The 17,742-nt window shown below is 44.2% G+C and overlaps 1 protein-coding gene across 1 annotated transcript in view; it reads right to left on the bottom strand.

Annotated features, from left to right (window-relative positions):
* USP44 (ubiquitin specific peptidase 44) overlaps nucleotides 1–17,742 on the bottom strand; it is an 802,083-nt gene that overhangs the window by 99,849 nt on the left and 684,492 nt on the right. Inside the window, exon 5 of the mRNA XM_044087634.1 lies at nucleotides 13,951–14,059. Within this exon, the coding sequence (XP_043943569.1) occupies nucleotides 13,951–14,059 (109 nt within the window). The remainder of the gene's footprint in view (nucleotides 1–13,950; nucleotides 14,060–17,742) is intronic.

The raw sequence follows: 17,742 nt of genomic DNA, 5'->3' as shown, positions 1-17,742 counted from the left end.
TTGTCATCAACCTGAGGGCATTCGGATCTGGATCGGATCCGAGACGGCAGCTTCACCAGCATCTGATCCGAGCTCCAAGCTCTTCCCCTTACCCATAATACCCCTCCTTCCTTCCCTCAGATCGAGTTTGCTGCACCATAAACATAAACCTGACCTGATAGACCTTACTAATAAAGAAGCACAGGAGAGCCGCTTAGGCACTCTCCCCTGCCTACCAAAGTAGTAACATAATGAGTAGGTCAGGGGGAAGGAGGGAGGGACGGTTGATGGCAAATGAAGTTCAACTACTCAGATGGAATGTTATGGCGAGTACATAACTTCTTTATCTGAAGTAGCTGACTTTATTTGATTATCAACCTGTGGGACAGAGTACCCAGCTACCAAACATTTGGGTGGCCCTCATGGAAGGATATTCCGGTGCAACGCAGAGCCAAAGGATGCTCTCCTTCTAGATATCATGTCCAGTTTGTAGTGAGAAATGAAGGTGTGAGATGAGGACTAGGTAGCCGCTGAACAAATATCAGTTAAAGACAACCTGGACCTGGTAGAATGGGTTTTGATTTGTCCTGGAGGCGACATGCCTCTTGTAAACCTGAAGGATGCAAAAGGAAATCCATCTGGCAATGGTTACTTTAGAGATTGGTTTGCCCAGAAAGGGTGTAGAAAAGACACAAACAGTTGGTCAGATCTGCAAAAGGCCTTAGTCCTATGTAAACAGAAGCGTAGCTGTCTATGTGTGTCTAACAAATGCAATTTATATTCACCCCTGTTCTGAAATTTTGGGAAGAAAACAAGTAAATCGATCATCTGATTGATATTAGTTTCAGAGGCCACTTTTAGAAGAAAGGAAGTATTAGTACGAAGTGAAACCCTGCCCTTATGGAAAATCATATATGGAGGATGGATAGATAATGCCTGGAGTTCAGACACCCTCCTAACCGAGGTGATAGCCACTAGAAAAGCTGTCTTCCAAGATAAAAATTTCAGATCCACAGAAGCAGCCGGCTGAAAAGGTGGAGCAACCCGAGCTTGTAAAACTAGGGTAAGATCCCAAGGAGAAGTAGGATCTTTAACAGGGGGGGGGGGGGTTAAAAGAAAGGTACCTTTAATAAAGGTTTTGCAAAGTCTGGAGAAAGCTAATGAAGCCATGTCCTCACCTATATGGAAATTGGAAATGGCAGCCAGTTGAACATTTACAGTAGATGAGCTAGTGCCCTGCTGGAAAATGTATGCCAAGAACTCGAGGACCGTTGGGACAGGAGCTGTGAAAGGTTCCAAATCGCTTTGAGAAGCCCAGATAGAGAATCGCTTCCATTTGCTACGGTATAGTTTTCTGGTGGACGATTTATGAGCTGCCAACAGAATAGTCTTGACCGGAGAAGATAGACTGGGAGTCCTAGCTATCAAGGGAACTGGAGCAGCCAAGCAGTGAGCTTCAGACTGACCAGGTCTGGATGAGGGACCACCGAGGGGTGCGAGATAAGATCCGGTATCGGATCCAAGATCCATGGAGGAACTATTAGATGAGACCAAAGGAAAGGAAACCAGATTTGGCGAGGCCAGAATGGGGCAATGAGGATTACTTTGCTCCCCAACCTGTGAGCCTTCTGGAGGAATTTTATGAGAGGTAATGGGGGGGGGGGGTAAACATAGAGGAGACTGGGAGGGCAAGCATGGACCAGAGTGTCCCTGGGGTATTCCCCCTGTGGGGAGATCAGAGTGAAGAACTTGCTGCACTTCGAGTTGGATGGAGATGCGAAGAGATTGCAGCAAGGCCGACGCCACTCGAGGAAGATCTGCTCCACTACAGGAGGATTCAGAGACCACTCGTAAGGCATCAGAACAGTCCTGCTCAGTTTGTCCACCAGTATATTGGATCGACACGGAATGTGCGTTGCTACCAGAAATCTGCTGGTGGAGATCATCCATTCCCACACTCTCATGGCCTCACAACAAAAGGGGCAAGATCTGGTTCCTCCCTGTTTGATCATGTACCAGACCACTGACATGTTGTAGGCATGAAGGGCCTGCAATGACAAAATGACCGCCCTCATCTCTAAAACAATGTTATGCAAGTTGGTCTCGTTCGGGGACCATGTACCTTGGACTGTCTTGCCCGAGCAATGTCTCCCCCACCCTAGTTGGGAGGTGTCCGTGGTCACCGTGGCTTGGGGAGGAGCTGGAATAAATGTTCGTCCCTTGACTAGTTCCGAGAAGTGTATCCACCAGAGGAGGGACTTCCTGCAAGCGTTGCTTATCTGAACTGGATGTGTCAACGGCAGATCTAATAACGACCATTGGACCGCTAGTGTCCATTGTAGAACCCGCATATGCAGACGAGCACAGGGAAGAGTAATGGTGGCTGCCATGGAACCTAGGGCTGGTAATATCGCCTTGGCTGAAGGAAGTTGAGACTGAAAGATCACAGACACATGAAGTCTTAAGCTTTGAACTCTCTCCGGAGTTAGAAAAACTTTGGTTTGCAACGCATCTATCCTTGCTTCAATGTAGTCTAAAACCTGGACTGGGTCTAGAGAAGACTTGGATGCATTTATCGTAATTCCCAGAAATTCTGACAGTTTCACGAAATAGTCTCTGGCCTGACACAGTAGACGCTTGGTGGGAGCAGCAAGGAGCCCAGTCGTCCAGGTATGGAAAGGCCTGTATTCCCTGGAGCCTTGGGTGAGCCACTACTACTGCCATGACCTTGGTGAACACCCTGGGGGCTGTGGTGAGACTGAAGGGTAGGGCTCGAAACTGATAATGATTGGCTCCTAGCTGAAAGCGGAGGAACCTCCTGGAGCATCTGTGCATCTTTATATGGCAGTACTCAATCTGGAGATCTATGGAGCACATCCAGTCGTTCTCCTGCAGGTAAGGCAGGATGGATTGTAATGTGACCATCTGGAACTACTCTTTGGCAACTGACAGGTTCAGGGTGGAAAGATCCAGAAGAGGTCTTAGTCCCCCGTCTTTTTTGGCACCAAAAAGAACCTGGAGTAGATGCCCAATCCGTACTGATGTCGAGGGATGAACTGAATGACCTGTTTCCTTAGCAGCTTGTCTATTTTGAGTGCTGCTACCTCCCTTTGTGTGGGTGGAACGTCTGGAAGGTGTTTTGGGGGAATGGGAGGAACCACAAAGGGGATGGTATAACCGCTGTATATGATGTGAAGCACCCAATGGTCTTTTGACACAGACTCCCATGCCTGTCAGGTGCAGTGAAAGGCAACCCCCGACTGCCTCCAGAGCAGTGCAGTCGGGCAACCCCTCAGGGCTGCTGCGCGAGCCTCTCAGAGAACGTTTTTCGAGACCTGAAATTTCTCGGGCCCCTCCCACCACCTCTGGGCCGGCATCTGTCTGGTCCCCTCTCTGCCTCAGGGGGAAGACGAGTCCTGAGTGTCCCGGGAATACTGAGACTTCCAGAACCACATCTTCTTTTGCCCCCGCTGATCCCTGGAAAAAGATCTTTGACGGTTCGAGAAGTGGATCCCAATGGCAGACAGTGTCTTCCCATCCTTTTCACTCTGGACTAACATCTCACGAACAGTCTTCCCAAACAAGGAAGAACCGTCATAAGGGGCATTCGTGAACTGACATAGCCTGAACCAGGTGTGTCACCTTATGGCAATGCTGGACCCGGCCGCCCTTGCCGCTACCTTGATGGCATGCGAAAGGAGGCACATGGACATATTAGAAACCACTTTGAGAGAGACCATTCATGCAGATAATAAACGTTTATCCTCCAGTGACATGGACTTTCGGGGTCACTCAGCTCCCTGACAAGGTAACACTGCAGTCGAGTGACGTGGGCCAAATAATTCAGCGCCCTTACTGAAAAGGTGGCCGAAGCATACACCCACTCTCCTAGATGATCCATTGTCCTGGACTCTTGGTCAGGGGGGGATGGACTGTATAACTTTCCTGAGCTAGTTCTTTCTTGGTGGCAGCTGCTACCACCACAGCGTCTACAGTGGACCCCTTGTTCCAACTGGGCCTATCCACAGGAGGACTCAGAATCTTGTCTGGATGCTTCAGGATTGGCTCCACGGTGTCCGTTTCCTTCCATGCCCAGGTGGTAATAAGATCCACCAAGGGATCCGTGCGGGGAGACGGGGACACCCAAGAAGTAGACAGGCCTGTGCCGAAGGTCTCCAGTAATACCAACTCATCTGAGGAAGGCTTGGGGGCTGATCACCCCACTGGTACAGGATTTCCATGATGTCCAAAGGAGACATCGTCGGGGGGGGGGTGATCTGGGGGAACCTTCCCCTTCCTCCAAATTAGTGTCCTCAGTGAGGGACTCTGGGGAGGTGTCCAGGTGCCTCCTTTTGCACGTTCGTTTGTGAGGAACCTCTTTGGTGGGGATCTAAACCGCCTACTGTTCCTCGAGGGGAACAGTCTGGGGCACATTGAGCATGGGCTGTCCCTGAATGGGCAAAATGGCTGAAGTCGCACCCAGAGCCAAGGGGGTAAGGGGGGAATCAGAGGAGATGGTCAGCGGCCATGATCCACTGGAGAGAACCCTTTCCACCATGTCGAAAGCCGAGGGAGAGCGAGCCTCCCAGGAAGCTAATAAAGAAGTTGCTCTCCCCGGATCCCATGGGGGGGGGGGGGGTCGGAGCCAAGCCCCCAGAACCGAGATACCAAGGAGAGGGCCTTGACCTGACAAAGTTGGCGCCAACGCAGAAAAACCCAACTCCTCAGAAACGACTCCCAGGCTTCTGCTCAGAGAGCCACTTGGTCCAAACTAGTTGGGTCTGACGCGCTCAAGGTAATGGCTGGCGCTGAGGTACCCAGTACCATCAGCGCCGACCCCCTGACTCCAGGACCTCTCTGATCCATAAACTCCGATACCAGGGGTCGGATCGGAAAAGGAGTATCGGGGTGAAAAAGGGAAGCGAGCTGCCCCCTCCAGAGGGAGAGGGGGCTGGTAAGACCCCCATCTGAATCTGGGTGTGAATACACCTTTGCATCATTTTGTCCATGTCCGTCTCACTCAAGCTTCTGGTGGAGCTCAATGAGGCCGACACCGACCGGGAGAGTCTCGATGTACAGAGGCCCTAGAAGAAGGTCTACGCTCCTCTGACTCCGGTGAAAATCTGGGCGAGCGGAGCCGAGGAGTGCTAGGCCTAGACATCATTTGTTGATTCTGAGGAGGACCCACCGGATTCGACCGGTCCTGGGATCTCTTCCTCCCTTTGTCTTTTTCTTTCCTGTGCTCCCTACCCACAGACCATTTAGCAGGAGGTTGAGTCCTGGCCTGGGAGGGAGGGGAGAAAGTGTAGCAGAAGAAGAAGCACGAAAAGTACAGTTGTGTACCTACCATAAATGTAGATGTTCGAGTGTATTCACTGTTGCAGTCATTACACTAGGGTTATCCTGCTGACAGGCTACCGTCTGTCGGCCTGAATTCCAAAGTCTTGGTCCGGCGTCAGTTGCTGTTGCCTCTTCCCTGACGTCAGTGCGACAGGGGTATAAAAGATGCAGCCGACGCCATTTTCTTCAGTTTTTCTTGCCCCAGATGTCAGTTGCCTCCAAAAGGGTAGGCTAAAAAAACATTGCTAATAAAAGCATGCACTAAAATAAACAATACCTTCATCTACAAGCAAATACACCACATAGGTTGTATAGGATAGAGAAGTACAGATAAGTCCCAGCAAAGAAAAGGGGGATGGTAGTTGGGTAACCTGGACTGCAACAGTGAATACACTCGAACATCTACATTTATGGTAGGTACACAACTGTACTATGTTCATCGTGTTTCACTGTTGCAGTCATTACACTTGGGTTGAATCCCAAAGCTGAGGTTGGGCGGCTGGGTCAAAATCAAATTAGGAGTGGCTATAAGGCCCTGCAGGACTGCAGTGGCAAAGCCTGCTCTGGATTTAGAGTAAAGAGGCAAGTGATAGTGCTTAGTAAAAGTGTGCACTGAAGTCCAAGTTGCAGCCTCCAAAATATCCTTGGTTAGTACTCCTCTGAGGAAGGCTGCTGAGGTGGCTGCTGCCCTGGTAGAATGTGGTCTAATGTCCTTAGGCACTTGATTTACCATGTTGTGAATAGCAGAAACAAATGCAGTGTCGTATCCATTTTGAAATAGTCTGCTTTGAGATAGCCTTTCCTTGTGATCTTGCAGCATATGCCACTAAAAGTTGTTCAGTCTTTCTGAAAGCTTTAGTTTTGTCCAAGTAGAAGTGTAACTGTCTGTGTATGTCCAAAGAATGCAGAAGTTTCTCCCCTTTATTCTGCAGGTTTGGGTAAAAGGTAGGCAAATGAATGGTTTGGTCAAGAGCCACACTGGGCACTACCTTAGGCATAAATGTTGGGTTTGTCCTTAGAGAAACCCTGTCCAGATTGAAGATAATGAAGGGTTCCACAGCCATTAAAGCCTGTAGCTCTGACACTCTTCTTGCTGAAGTTATTGCTAGGAGCAGAACTGTTTTCCATGATAAGAATTTTATCTCAGCTGTATTGGCTGGCTCCAAAGTAGGCAGTGTGAGTTTTTCCAAGACAAAATTAAGGTCCCATGCAGGTATTGGTGCTCTCCTTGGAGGTCTTAAGTTTTTTGGCCCCCCTGAGAAACTGCCTAAGCAATGGATATGAAAAAATGGGTGGGTCTGTATTGTAATGAGCTGAAATGGCAGAGGCATGGATCTTAATTGATGAGGATAGGCCTTTGTCCAGCATCTCAGTTAGATATTGTAAAATATGAGGAATATTTGGAACAAGCGTGTCAATTCCTTGTGCCTGATTCCAAGCACAGAATCGCTTCCATTTTTCTGCATATGATTTCCTGGTGCTGGGCCTCCTGGCCTCCAAAATGACATCCATAACCGCTTTAGAGAGAGGTGTATTCTGAATGGTTACAGTATCCACCATGCAGCTAGAGTTCTGAATTGGCTGTGCAGGATCGGATTATTTTGTTGGGTCAGTAAATGAGGAATTTGAGGCAATGTCCAGGCTGGGCCTTGGGACAAGCTCTTTAGGATTGGGTACCAGTGTTGACGTGGCCAATCCAGGGCAATCAGAATCATTTGTGGCTTCTCTGGTCTGACCTTTAGGAGTACCTTGGTGAGGATAGGCAGTTTAGGAAAGGCATATACTTGTAAGGTTGTTCCAGCTGAATGACAGAGCATCCACTTTCCATGCTTGTTTGTGATAAGTCCTTGTGCAGAATCTCTGAAGTTGGCAGTTGTGAGCAGAGGCAAAAAGATCTATGTCTGGGTGTCCCCATTTCCTTGTTATCATGCTGAAGATTTGTGGTTCCAGTTTCTACTCATGAGGGTCCATGAGGTTTCTGCTTAGTTCATCTGCCAGAGCATTTGTTTTTCCTGGCAGGAATTGTGCTTACAGGTGTACTTGGTAAGTCAATGCTGTGTTCCACAAAATCATGGCTTGTCTGCAGAGGGGGTAGGAATGTGTTCCTCCCTGCCTGTTTATGTACCACATGACTGTGGTGTTGTCCGCCTTTATCAGCAGCTGTCCTGGATGAAGTAGGTCCTTGAAGGCTGTCAGAGCATTTTGTACAGCTAGCATCTCTTTTTGATTGATCTGTAGATGCCTTTGGCTTGGGGGCCATGTGCTCTGAATACATTTTCCTGCCATGTGGGCCCCCAGGCATAATCTGATACGTCTGTTGTTAGTGCTTGTCTGGCTGTGGGTAAAGTGAATGGCTGTCCCTTGTTGTGGTGACAGGCCTGTGCCCACCATCGAAACTCCTGTTGTAGGCAGGGAATGAGTGAGATTAATGATTCCAGGCTGTGGCAATGTTGATTCAAAACACTTTTTAGGTACCATTGTAGTTTCCTCATATGCAGTCTTGCATATGGAATTAGTAGAATACAGGAGGCCATGTAGCCCAGAACCTGCAGAATTTTTCTTGCAGTTAACTGCGTCTTTGTTGCCATGTTTTCGAAGTAAGAAGTCAGTTGCCTTTGTTTGTCTGGCATGAGATAAGCTATCTGGGCAGTTGTATTTAAGCTTGCACCCACGAATATTATCTCTTGAGAGGGTACTAGTTTTGATTTCTTTTCGTTTACTGTGTACCCTAGGCAAATTAGTAATCTTTTTACAAATGCCTGATGCTTTAGAAGAATGTCTTTGGCCTCTGCTTGAATAAGGCAGTCGTCCAAGTAGGGATATATTTGAATTCCTCTTTGTCTGCAAAATGCAATTACTGGTGCCAGGCATTTTGTGAAGACCCTGGGCACAGTAGATAAGCCAAAGGGCAGTGCAGAGAATTGGTAGTGCATTGAGCCAGCTATGAATCTGTATCTTCTGCAAGATTGTCTGATTGGGACATGCAGGTATGCCTCTTTGAGGTCCAGCGTTACAAGCCAAGCCTTTTTGCCCAGCATGGGCAGAAGCTGCTGCAGAGTCAACATTTTGAATTTTGGAACGTCTGGAAAAGTATTTAAAATAGACAGGTCCAGAATCGGTCTCCATGCTTTGTCCTTTCTTGGTACTAAGAAAAGTCTTGAGTAAAATCCTTGTCCCTGCTCTTGTCGTGGCACTGGCTGAATAGCCCTCATGTCCATGAGAGATGAAACTTGGTTTTGTGCCTCTGCCAATTGATTGTGTGGCAGGTCTGGCATACCTTTTGCCTTTGGAAGGGTGTGAAAGTGGAACCTGTAGCCCTGACAGACTATATTTAAGACCCATTTGTCCTGAGTAATCATGTGCCAATTTTGTGAAAAAAGTGCTAGCTTTCCCCCTAAGGGTGCTGCCAAAAGATAAATGCTTGGCATTGGCAGAGGGAAGTCATTGGGACTGTTTCCTATCTGGCTGTGTTTTGTCTTCTCCGCTTTTGGAGGTAGAAGCACCCCACTGTTTGGGCCTGTATGAGCCCTGGGGCTGTTGTCTGCCTCTAGGGTGTTTGTATCTGCCTCTCTGTGGCCTGTCTGACACGGGAAAGGACCAATTTTTAGAAGGCGATTTCCTGCTAAATCTGGGTGGCTGCACCTGTAAGAAATCCTTCACTGTCTGCATAGATTTAGCTTTATCCTCCTTAACACCAAACAAAGTATCATGCTGTAATGGAGCATCCAATAATTTTGCTTTAACATGATCAGGCAGAGTCTGTTCCTTTAACCAAGCATGCCTTCTAATGACAGAGCCTGTTACAGCGGCCCTGCAAGAGGCCTCCAGTGAATCATAACCACATTGCAAAGTATGTTTTCCCACTTGTTCAGCTGCATGCAATAAATCCTGCAATTCCTTATTCTCAGCACATTCAGAATTTGTTAACATTTTCTGTTTTAACAGAGACATTAAATATTGTTGATATTTAAGCATATGAAATTGACAATTTAAAGCCCTTACAGCCAAGGTAGTAAGACATTAAATATTGTTGATATTTAAGCATATGAAATTGACAATTTAAAACCCTTACAGCCAAGGTAGCATAAGTGTAAACCTTTTCCCCCCATCTGTCCAGTGCCCTAGAATCTCTATCTGAGGGGACAGGGTTTTTTGCAGTAGCAGCCTTAACCCCCTTTGGGACCCTGTGAAATAGTTTCTGGGTCAGCAGCAGGTTTTTTGTATAGAACTTTATGGGAATCTGGTACCCTGCAGTCTCTGTCCGGCTTAACAGGTGCAGGAGGTAAAGAGTCTGAGGACAGGCCGGACTCAGAGAATACATAATCTACTATGTCTAGAACAGGAGGAATTGCAAGAGGTCTGTGCTGAGGCAGTAACAAAGTCTCTAAGCCTTTTCTTAGAGCTTGAATAATCCTGGCTATCCCAGTGGAAATGCTCTCTCATGGTATGCAGGGTTTCCCCAAAAGAGTAATCCTCAGGAGGAGAAGCTGAAGGAATAGAATCTTCAGCATCAGAATCCTCATAGGGAGGAATAGAATATCCCTGTTCTGAAGAGGAAACAGAGAAAATGGAAACCTGATCAGAAGAATTATATTCAGTATCTTGCCTAGGCCTCTTTTCAGGAGGGGGATGGGAACCCCTGATCAAAGTAATTAGGTCTTCGGCCATTTTGAGCATCTGTTTCTTAGGCATAGAAGTCTGTCCTGGAGAATGCTGTACTTGTTTCCTTGTCTTTAAAACTGCTTTAGACTTTGTCTTGGATGCTGAAGCAGGCTTTATATAAAGTTGTGTAGGTCTGAAAACACCCTCAGAAGCCGATGCCTGCTCAGTGGCTCCGGACCCATCTGAGGGATTGATTACCGAAGGGCCAATACCTTGAGTATCCAGAGGCCTAGTTGTCTCCACATGGGAGTCGGAGGCGGCCTGTGGCTCTGAGGTAGCGGTAGTTAGTGGCTGTGAAAGCACCTCACTGAGCACTGGCGAACCGGCGACTGGCCTAGCAGAGGCTTCGTAGTCGGTTTTGGACCTTGGATGCCTGTCTTTTTCTTTATTCTTGTGCTTTTTATGAATTCCAGTCGTCGGTTGTTCTGACGGCATTATATAGTCAAACCTGCGGCCAAAGTAATGAAAAGCAAAATCGTAAAGATGCTTTATAGTGTGTTGGTTAAATCTAGCACAAAACCAACAACTAGCAACGTCGTGATCAGGGTCTAGGCAAGGAATACAGTAAGAATGAAAATAGTTATGAGGTATTTGCTTCCCACAAGAAATACAATTGTTAACTTTTTCTGACATCGGTCTGGAGAAAGAAAAAAGTTTCCCCAACGGGGTACTTAGTTTATTGAAGACTTCGGATCTGAAATTCAATTACGAAAATCTCGGGAGTCACCCGACCGGCACTTGCACACTGCTTTTGCTTCGGGCACCACGCGGCAAGAAAGACTGAAGAAAACGGCGTCGGCTGCATCTTTTATACCCGTCGCTCTGAAGTCAGGGAAGAGGCGACAGCAACTGACGCTGGACCAAGACTTTGGAATTCAGGCCGACTGCGGGTAGCCTACCAGCAGGATAACCCTAGTGTAATGACTGCAACAGTGAAACATGATAAACATCGGAGACAGCTGCCTCCGTAGCAGGGAGAAGTCCCTTCAAGACTAATTTAGCCCTACGATCTTTCAGGGCCCTGGGGTTAAACCCCGTGCAAATAATGCAGGCGGAAGAAAGATGGGGAACCCCAAAACAAATCAGACACAGTGTGTGGCCATCAGCCGGAGACAATTTGTGGCGACACACTGTGCACTTTCTAAATACCAGCTTCTGCTGATCAGCCATCACAAGGCCCTAACCTGCCTGACCACACACACACACACACACACAAAACCAAACTGACTAACAAGGAGGCGGAAGGGTGAAGGAAGGCACTACACTAACTAAAGTAAATTGAACTTTATTTTTTTTTGTAAATGCAGAGGCACAGCGAAAGGGGAAGCCAAGAAGGGAAAGGAAACCTACGTAACACTACCAGAAAAGTACAAACACCCAAAAACTGTCACTAAAATTACTCACCACACCTGGAGCTCCAAGACCACGATGCTAGGCTAAGCCATGGCAAATGAGATCTGAGGGAAGGAAGGCGATGGAGGGGTGTTATGGGTAAGGGGAGGAGCTTGGAGCTAGGATCAGATAGTGGTGAAGCTGCCGTCTTGGATCTGATCTGGATCCGAATACCCACAGGTTGATGATCAAATGAAGTCAACTACTTCAGATGAAACTTTTAATCATCGGGTCTTGTTGGGCTAGTCAAAGTAAACACAGAAGCACATACAAAACTTCTAATCAGAAAAATAGTCAAACCAGCAGAATACACTTTTCAAGTACTGACAGAAAAGGCAGAGGGAGAAAACAAAACCCAAAAGCTGTTTCTTATATGAGCTCTGCAGCTAATACTACCTAGTTTGATAAAAGCAATATCCAAAGAGATCTTTCTCTGACTGTGGCACAAGTAAACTGAAATGGTCCTGTCTGTGAGAATGAAGGCCTGTCCTGAATCTACCAGGTGACTGGTTCAACCTCACAGACAGGCAATGGAAAGAGTTTTGAGCTTTGACAGACTGCCAGGGGGAGGGTAGCAGGGCATTACTACTCATATGCCAGCAAGGCAGTATATTTGTTGAACATCTGAAGAATGCCCATCAGATATTTACCAAACACAGTATGTGAGAGATGTAGTTACACTATGAAAATTGAGACATGACTCTCACATACTGAAAAATCAGCTGACAAACAGTTGTAGCTATTGGTGTCATTCCAAGGGGATTCAGTATTTGTCAGCCTAGGTTGACATGATCGACAGAAAATGCTGATTTGTCCAAATACTAAATAAACACACATATGTACACATGTCTACATATATGCACGTGTTTGTACACATGCACATTATATACTTCAATCACATGAAAACCAGTACCTAAAAATTCTAGAAACTGCTGGAGAAAGCCATTGCGCCAAAACCTGGTTTGGTCTGTCCACTCTCTCTCCAATATGGCTTGCAATTTCTGGAATTTTGCAGGTGCTGGTTTTCTTGCATTTTGACTGTCCCCCCCCCAAGCACCAGCTGCTGCAGGTACATGTTTGGTACAGACATCAGATTTTACAGGCCGACACATACCCACGGCCAGTACAAAGGACAGACCTTAACTGTTTTGCCTAAATAAAAGCTTATTCTTGTAGCATTTTAGTTGCTTATTCTGTTTCTTATAACATTTAGGTATTTCAGATACAGAATAACTGTTTTATGCAACTATTACATAAAATATAAGAAATAATTTTGTCATAAAATCTCAGGACATTTGCCATTTTTACAATTTCTTGTCAGGACACAACTGCCCAAAGGGGGGCTGTCCCTCGCAAAGTGGGACAGGTGGTAACCCTATATTATATATATATATATATATATATATATATATAAAATATGTGTGTGTGTGTGTGTGTATATACACACACATACACACATTACACAGACACAGCAGGGGATATGGGAGCTCACATCTCCCACAAAATGCCCCCCCCCCACAAAAAACAGCCATACATACTAACAAGAGTCTTTGTGTCCAGACATGTTGTCTGTCCCTTCTCCTGTACATGACTGTAGTACAGTCAGTTGGGATTTCAGTGAAATATGAATTTAGACAAACAGCTTCTTCAGTCAAATGAAATGGACATACACACATATATGTACATATGGATGTCTATGATTTCACTGACTCAACTCAGTGAAAAAAGAAAAAGAAAAAAATCACTAAGTCAGATTTCATGAGCAACTTCATACAGATCATATACACCTTAGATGTTTTTTTTCCCTCTAGAGGCAACTCCCTGCACCTTCCACTTAGCAATTTTTGGCCCCCACATTCCCTTACTTAAATATACTAACTACATTGTCATATAACCTAATCATACCTCTCAACGTCTTAGAGCAAGGAATCTAGACAAAGCCATAAATAAAAGTGGGACACAGACCCAAAAATATAGACAATCGTTTAAAATATTTCTCTTACAAACTCAGAAAGTTGACAGAACAACAGGTTTTGCATTAGCATGAATTTTCTGACGGGCATGAAGTTTGAAACTCAAATACTTGTCATTTTCTAACTTCAGTCTTTAATGATTTGCCACAAAACCACAATTTTATGAAAAATGGACCAAAAATATGAGGCAAAAAAAATGGACATTCTGTGAAAATCTGTACAGTTGAGAGGTATGAACCTCATTAAAAAGAAAATACCATATAGGGCGAGTCACTGCTGGAGCAATAACAGAACCTGCACCTGCATAGATACTTTTAGGTAACTGTTTGAAAATTAGCCATCTACATACTTTTCTTGTGTATTTCGTAATTGCATATTAAGAATCCTACATAGGTTTCTAAGATCTGTGGTTCAACAAACTGAGTTTTCAAGAATTGCAATTCTATTCATGTGTGTGTGTGTGTGTGTGTGTGTGTGTGTGTGTGTGTGTGTGTGTTTATAACACACACACACACACGCTACAACAACAAAAAAAAAATAGTAAAGGGAGTCTGCACAAAGCACATTTGGCTAGCAAAAAAAAGTTTAATAAAATAACTTTTACCTGAATCTTTTGAGATGCAGTCTCAAAACTTGAGGTAGTCTATGCACCATCAATTGCTTCTGGGCTTCTGTAAGTATGACTGGCTTTGAAGAAAACTTCCTACGCTTGGCTGTTACACAGAATGAAAAATATTTAAGAATGTGTTTTGAACAGAGAAAAGAAAACTTCAATTAAACTAGCTTGCACACTTTGATCAATGAAATGTGTACAAAATGGATTTTTATCTTCTTGCTGTGATCCTTCTGTGATGCACATTTTCACAGCACTGACATTTAAAGACAAAGCACTGTGTAGTAATTTGAATGTACTGTGCTTTATACATCTGTACTTATGGAAGTATGACTGTCTTTGAAGAAAACTTCTTACCCTTTGATGGTATCAGAATGCTGAAAAAAAATCCTCAGAAGCTAATTATAAATTCTGAAACTCAGGTTTGTGTCTGCTTATTTGTAAAATTTCCAACACTCATTAACTGTGTTATGTCAGGGTTCCCGACCGTGTCTTCTTGTCGTTGCAAATGAAATGAAATCTGTGAGGGGTCTATGGTAGCAAAACATTTGCAAAATGTTCGGAGACTAATAGCAAAATTGGTGAAAAAATCCCAACCTAAACATCTCAAAAACTGTACAAATCACACTTCAAAAATGTGGTGATGTCCAAGAGGTAACGGATATGAAAGATTGCGATATTTCAAGTTTTGGAACTCTGAGATGTTTTAAAAATATGGACTTCTGTCCAGAATTTTGGAAGATGCATTTCAGAAATACAAGTAAATTGTGGGTACAGTCACTTCTGGTTACCAAGCACTTACACACAGAAAATTACATAAAACTTGCATCTCAGCAAGTCTGTACAAAAGATGATCCAAACAACTATGCTAGTGTTCATCCCAAACCACTCCTCTGTTGAACCTCCCTATATTGTCCTATATTCCACCATTTCCTCTGGAAGCAAAATTCTATGGCCACAAACCTTTCCGGAAGAATTTATTTAACAATTCAGACATGATCCACACTACAGAGGCAAGACAATACAGCTAAACATAAAACAGAATGCAAAACTATTTACATAGAAATTTACAAAGGCACCGGCAGTAACACAGTTCTAGATGTAGCAAAGTATTGAGTTTTCATTTAGAAACAGATAATTTTGAATTTTACATTACAGTTATTACAATTATTTACAGTACAGTTCATTACCGACAAAGCAACTTAGTTTTATAGTTCAATTGCAAAGAAGGATTTCATTGAATATGATAAAGAAATTAATAAGTATTAAGATGGTAGATAAAATACTGATTGTTCTTTGCCCTGCAGGTACTGTCTAGCCCACATTTCTGAAGCACTTACATATTATTTTATCAAATTAAGTTTTGTTGCAACTTGAAGCTAGTAAGTTTGCTCACTTGTCTTATTTCTTCTGGGAGTTTTTCCAACTGGAAGGTGCATTTTTAGAGAAGACGTTTTCAGTAGTGACTAACTTGTAAGAGAGTCTTGGCTAATGGAGTGCTGTCTGTACTTCTAAAAGTATAACTACAATCCCCGTTAGTGGTCTGGTCTTTAAAGGTGGACAGTTTCTAGTATTTAGGAGCTTGTAGATATTTTTAGTAGCTCATTTCTCATTGAAATTTGTAAGCCATCTACCATTCTTTACTGCAGTACAGTGGTGTTCTCTATTGCTAGTGAGGTTGATGAAGTACAGTATTTTATTCTTTGCAGTTTGTAATAATGTAGTACTAGCAGCTGACTTTGCAACAATAAGGGGAAGTTCATATTTGATCCTATGAATGAGCACATTGATGACTATGGAACAGCCTATCAAACCTCTGGTTTCTGGAGTAAGAAGATTTGTTATTGCATACACTGCTTTAAGTTATCTAGTACTTTACGGACTTGGATCTCTATGTGAAGAACAAAAGAGGGAGAAAGATGTAAAATAATTCTTAAGTGTTACTGAGAGATGACTGTAGTCAAAATGTTAAAAGCAGTATCAGTGATAACAGGTAATGGGGCATGTTTAATCTTTTGAGCTGTGCCAAACAGCACAGCAGCTGCCTTGTTGGTATTTACAAGTTTGTCGTTAGCTAACCAGGTCCAACTTAATTAAAATTAAAACTGTAGCTTTGTAAAGATTTCACAAACTGATTTCCCAAGCCTAATGAACACTACATCATCTGCATACATTTTGCAATCAAGTGTTGAGAGGTTCCAAGGCAGAGACAATAGAAGTGGTCTAAAGAGAATGGAAGTGGTCAAAGAACGAACCCATATGGGACTCTGCAGAACATTTTCATAAGTGCCATATATAATACTGGAGAAGTACTTGTGAAACCACTGCAAAACCTCTGGGGAGAAGTCTCAGACTGTAAGCTTATGTACTAATTGCTTGTGACTGACTGTTTCAAAGTTTTTCTTGAGATCAAGTAATATTGCACCAATGATCAGACCTTGATCCATATTGTTATAAATTTTAAAAGAATAGCACAGTTAAAGTACTGTAAATGGGAAGGAAACAGTGCAGCTTCGCAGTAGGTATATCATAATTTGAAAGATATTCTAGTGTCAGTTTGCAAAACATTTAAGTATTTTTGTGAGTCAGCTAATCTTGGCAATTGGGCGAAGTCTGAGGGACCTGCTGCTCTCTGTGTTTTAGGAAGAGGTACAAGCAGTGCATGTTTAGAACTTAAAGGAAGAGTTTTTGTAGTAAGGTATTACTTAAATATAAATGTTAAGAGTTATTACTGAAATCAGGATTGCCTAATCTGAGGATTTCCATGTATACAGAGTGGAAGAAGTGATTGTAACCATAATGGATCTTTTCTAACAGTTCTGAAGTAAAAGGGGGGTTATTATATCACCTTGTGAAGGGGTGCAGATGGAGTTACTGGTACAGTATGAGTGATGTATGAGGTGTTGTGAGATGGGGGATTGGACAGGTTTCTACCAATGCTGTTAATCATAGCTAAGAGAAGCTTAGAAGCAGATGACTGTCTCTTAAATCATTATTAAGTTAACCCTGCTCCAGTTGACATGTATGGTCTCATCTCCATTATCTGCATTACTTGTAATTTTACCCCCTCCCACTTTCACCCTGGGCAATGTACTGCAGACATATCCAACTTTCCAGCGTGTATATGCAACAGAAGCTATTTGTCTAAGCTCAAGCTTTTCTACTTCCTAATTATTTTGCTAAATCTCCACCACCTACTTGCCTGATCTCCCTTGAGTTGGCATCCACCTTCCCTCATCATTCTGGTAAATCTCCATTCCACTATCAAAAATGAACACTGCTGCAATTTTCTGGCCTTTTTAAAGGGCAGCTATCTGAGTGACCTGATGTCGGACCCATGTCTCTGGTTAGACGTTTCAAGCGTTGGTTCTCCAAGTACAGCTTTAATGCAGCAAGACGATTCCTAAGGGTTTTGGGGACAAAGGCCTGACAGATTTCACAAGAAGTGTGGTTGTGGTCTTGGCCTAAACAAAACAGGCAGAGCTCATGCGAGTCTTTATGTGGAATCTGTCTTTCACACAGACACTAGCCCTTCACTTCAGCAAGCGAGTGGCGATCAGGGCTGGCAGTCACACAGGCGGTAGAAAAGTTCTGAGTTAGGTGTGTGCTGACATCTGTTTTGTACCCGATGTTGGTTTATGGCTGACATTCACAGAGGGACATGGGACGTCACACGTCCCTGCACAGTAGCATCAATCTTTTGTAAAATGGCCAGATGTACGCGAGCCACTGGAGGCAGACCCCCTTATGTTAGGAATACAGCAGCATATATATGAACAGAAG

Source organism: Protopterus annectens, chromosome 11.part0, assembly GCF_019279795.1.
Source record: "Protopterus annectens isolate FY-2018-M chromosome 11.part0, PAN1.0, whole genome shotgun sequence".
NCBI classification, from domain to species: Eukaryota; Metazoa; Chordata; order Ceratodontiformes; family Protopteridae; genus Protopterus; species Protopterus annectens.
This window is presented reverse-complemented; position numbering and strand designations above follow the sequence as displayed.